The following is a 4,493-nucleotide window of genomic DNA, read 5'->3' as shown; positions in this document are numbered from 1 at the left end:
ATTGTACCTGTTGTTCTCTCCTCTACAGGTGTCATACCACACACACTACACAAAAGCCTGGACACATTACAATTGAATAGAAACACATAAATCACATTACAAATGGCCACTATATTAAATACATCTCATATTGTGAGAAAAGTTCTGAATACAGACACACACACTGATACACTTCTTTAATTTCTGTTTTGGTTACATTGCCTTTACTTTGGTCAGGCATAGTACACAGCCACCGGTGTTAACCAAGTATATCTCACTTTACCCAACATAATAAAAATCAGCGCAGAGCTTAAACAGTTAGAAGTTTTAAGTTGAAATTTGGTACACAGGGTACGTCACGTAAACGCAAACTAAGAAGGGATTTTTCGAAATTCCTCTCCACGGAGGGAGGGACAGAATTAAAGCTTCTGTATACATTATCGAGACGTGTCCTAACAGTTAAAAGTTAAAAGTTGAAATTTGGTACATAGTTACGGTACGTCACGAAAACGCACACTAAGAAAAAATTTCTACGAAATTCCTCTCCACGGGTAGAGGGACATGATTAAGGCTTAACACTTCCATCAACAATGGAAGTGTTAAGTAACAATGGAGAACAATAGAAAGCGAGGTGCAAAATATACGGGCGCTGGACGAAAAAACAAAGGAAAAAAGTAATATGTTGAAATATATTCGATTTTCAAATTTAAACAGATCAGTTCGGTTTTTCTTCACTTTTCTTCGTTAACGCATCGTTAGAACATACGATGAAAATCGAACGATATAATCAGAACACGTCATGAAAATCGAACAATATTAGTATACTAGCAGATAAGCTCCTGGCGTTGCTCGGGCAAAAAAAACGTCATATTAGATTTCAAATGAAGTATTTTAATTTTAATTCCACAGTACTTCTTTATATACGATGTTAGTTGTTTTGCCTTCTTTGCTAAGAATGGCCAAGTCTATAGCAGAACTAACTCTGGAGCATGCAACATAAAACTGACCATGCGAGAAACAATTCTCTCTCAGATCTATTCCAGCTTTTTCAAAGTTTGCCCTTGTGCTTTATTAATCGTCATAGCAGAACATAATTTTACGGGAAATTGAAGCTTCTTGAATTGAAATGGATAATCAGTTGGAATTAAAGGAATGCGAAGAATAAATACTGATTCACCAACGCTACAACCAGTAATAATAGTTGCTTCAACCACATTCTTATGTAGTATTTTAACTTGTAGCCTCGTACCGTTACATAGTTTTGGAAAATACAAATTTCTTAGCAACATGATAGGAGCTCCAATTTTCAAAGTTAATTTATGGAAAGAAATACCAGAAGGCTTTAGTGTATTTAGAAATTCAACAGGATAACTTACAGTCTCTTCTTTTTCTACAACTGAATCTACAGAACTATACGTAATTTCATCAGCGTCAAATTTTTGTAATAAAAATTGATTGATTTCTTGAGCTCTATGGTTCTTTGGTGATAAAATTCCTCGCTCCTTCAGCCATGAAATCGGTTTCATTCGCAGATTTACTAAGTCTGGATAGATGTGTTCAGTTAACGCTTCCAAATCGCCAGCGAACTTGCAAAACTCCTTAGAAATGGTAATATAACCTTCCTTTTCTTTTAATTTTTTATCTCCAATTTGAATTAGTAAATCTGAAAACTCTTTCTCCTTAGCATCTCCATTTAGATGAACTCTCATATTAGTTTTCAAATGAAGTATTTTAATTTTCAGCCTATAAAGAAAACAACTTTAAACAGGCATTCACCTCATCAGCCCGTGTGTCCCTTGGTACAACAGGTAGCGTTTGCCTAAAATCTCCACATAACAAAACCGCTGCACCGCCCATCATATCATTATTATGTCGTAAATCCTGGAGCGTTCTATTTAAAGCTTCAACTGCTCCTTTATGAACCATGGTTACTTCATCCCAGACAATGATCTTACATTCCCGCAATATTTGTGCTATGGCACTTTGTGTTAATATGTTGCATACCAAGGTCTCCGAAAAATGTAAATTAAATGGTAATTTAAAAGCGGAATGGGCCGTTTTTCCACCTTCAATTAAAGTAGCCGCAATTCCAGAGGACGCAACGCCAATGGCAATTTATTTATTTGCTCTTATTTTGGCAATTATCAGATTTATTAAGAAAGTTTTTCCAGTTCCGCCTGGAGCGTCTAAAAATATCATATTTCTTTTACTGGAATTAATTCTATCCGTGACTTCGTCAAATATCTTTCTCTGAGCATCATTGAGCAGTGGTTCATTTTTGGACACCTTTTCTGATTGCTCAACTACATCAAACGCCAGTTCCTTTAAATAGGCGTGATTTTGAATTTTATTATTCGATCGCTGAGGCTTTGGTAGTCCGATATTCATTTATTTGCAATCCTCCCATTTCAAACAAAGTTTCTTGTAGCAGCAAAAGGCACTTGTTGTAAACATCATTCATATCAATTTGAATGTTCAACGCCTGAAACTCATGATTCAATTGATGCTTAACATCTTCACCTAAATAATCCTTATATTTATCCCATAATTTTAGGGCATCAGACAATTGGCAAAACATTAGCATTGTAGCAAATAGCTCTCGAATTTTCTTTGGAGAATCGCAAAGACTTGCCTCTTCTAGTGTGTGTTCCCAGTGCTTGTCATTTTCTAGTAATCCTAATGTTCTACATGCGTTTTGAAATGTAAGATGAACTGTGCCGTTAACAGTTTTTAGATCTAAAAATGATGTAGGTCCTCTTACTTCATGCAGCAACATGCGAAGATAATAGCATTCTGCATTGTTCGAGGTGTACTGTATAAACTCTACCTATGACATGATCTTTCTTAATGTCAGTGTGATTAGATACATTCATTCCCTTTTTTCTTCTTACAAATTTACCATTTTTCAATACGTAGTATGCTGGAATTTCGTTATATAAAAGCGTTTTGGCAAAATCATCAACCTTACACAACTCAAAAAATGCCAAAAGCGTTGTTTTTGGAGGGCTACTAATTTTGTTTTGAACAGTATTTTTCAGTAAAATAGACCCTTTGACCATTTTCTAGATGTACAGCAAGGTGCATGACAGGGGAAAATGTTCGTGAATAGGAAATCCTAAGATTCTCCAAGCAGCATGAGAGCTACTGATATAGCGCCCAACTTCATATTTAGTAATCTCGTCATACTTATTTTCAACTGCAAACGCAGCCTGATCTGAACCCTTGTTAATGTACTTAGTAATGTACTTGATCGATTTCACCGAATTACATATTTCCGTATTAATATGTGCGTTAAAAGTGCGACTTAACACTGGACTGTATGGAACGACCCATCTGTTATCAAGTACATTATTTTTTAAAGTTACTGTAAATCCACCATCTTCTGCTGATCGTCTTCTATATTTCGGGAAACCATCAAAACCGTATTGTGTTTCTTTGGAAAATGGTTTGGGAAAGCCTTTACTGCAAAATCCATCCTTCATACATGGAGAATTTCTGTTGAATGAGCCACATGGGCCATGAATCATATGTGCTTTCACAATTTCGTATAACTCAGGGTCTTTCTCAGGATCTGGAATTTCGGCACTCACAATCATGTCAATATCATTAGGATTAACAGATTCCTCTAAGAAAAATAAATTATGACTATGAGGCAAACCTCTTTTTTGCTGTTCAATAGTTGACATATAGCTGTTACATTTTCCAAAAATAGCACATTTAGTCATTAGTTGCATAAATTTCTTTTGCTTCAAATGGAAGACTCGCGCAATTAAGTCGTTACGATCTTGAGCTTCTTGGCCAAAGAGCAAATTACCTTTAATTTTGCTCCACTTTGGATTACATGTAAATGTAATAAAAAGATCTGGTTTTCCATAATGGCGTACATATGCTAAACCATCCTGAGTTCGCTCATGCATATACCTATCACCTGCATGAAATGTTACTGGTAAAATAGTCATTTTACCCAACTCAGAAACCTTAGCATCAGCTTTACTAATAGCATCTTTGAGATGCGCGTAAGTTTCTACTCGCAACCTGGTTTGGTTTCTTCTAATATAGCCAAGACGTTCAGTTTCAATTTTTGCATACATTTCAACCAAAAACTGATTGAACAATTTTTAATAATATAGTATGCGATTCTGTGAATTTTCTCTAACCATAATTCGGTACGCATAAAAATCGGAAGCTGATACTGTCTTTGTAACAGGAAGTTTACTGACAGGATCAACTTGAGAAATATTAACACAATACCCATCTTCTCCATAGCAAAAAAGTAATAGGTACTGTAATGCATCATAAGAGCGATGCGTTTCAGGAATGCGCACCAACTTATTATCTCTGCTTTGAATAAAAATGTCACGCTTTTCAAAAGATTGTTCAACAATCACTAAGGCAACTTCATCTGCAGTTGGTGCATTGAATCGTCCTTTATGTTTACCAGCAGGTCGTTTATCAGGATTAATTACAATTTAAAAATTTTCTCTGGTTGAATATCGTTTAACAGCTGCTTTAAA

The 4,493-nt window shown here is 35.5% G+C and overlaps 3 protein-coding genes across 3 annotated transcripts; all 3 read right to left on the bottom strand.

Annotated features, from left to right (window-relative positions):
• Positions 1–1,013: 1,013 nt before the first annotated feature.
• Positions 1,014–1,688, bottom strand: LOC136968859 (uncharacterized). Its single transcript, XM_067262908.1, has one exon. The coding sequence runs from the start codon at positions 1,686–1,688 to the stop codon at positions 1,014–1,016; it is 675 nt and encodes a 224-aa protein (XP_067119009.1).
• A 641-nt stretch (positions 1,689–2,329) lies between these two features.
• LOC136968858 (uncharacterized) lies at positions 2,330–2,755 on the bottom strand. Its single transcript, XM_067262907.1, has one exon. The coding sequence runs from the start codon at positions 2,753–2,755 to the stop codon at positions 2,330–2,332; it is 426 nt and encodes a 141-aa protein (XP_067119008.1).
• A 286-nt stretch (positions 2,756–3,041) lies between these two features.
• On the bottom strand, positions 3,042–4,070 carry LOC136968857 (uncharacterized). The gene has a single exon (XM_067262906.1). The coding sequence runs from the start codon at positions 4,068–4,070 to the stop codon at positions 3,042–3,044; it is 1,029 nt and encodes a 342-aa protein (XP_067119007.1).
• Between the last annotated feature and the right edge of the window lie 423 nt (positions 4,071–4,493).

Source organism: Centruroides vittatus, unplaced genomic scaffold (assembly GCF_030686945.1).
Source record: "Centruroides vittatus isolate TY-2023 unplaced genomic scaffold, ASM3068694v2 contig_164, whole genome shotgun sequence".
Taxonomy (NCBI): Eukaryota; Metazoa; Arthropoda; class Arachnida; order Scorpiones; family Buthidae; genus Centruroides; species Centruroides vittatus.
Note: the sequence above shows the minus strand (reverse complement) of the source record. Positions and strands in the feature narration are given on the sequence as shown.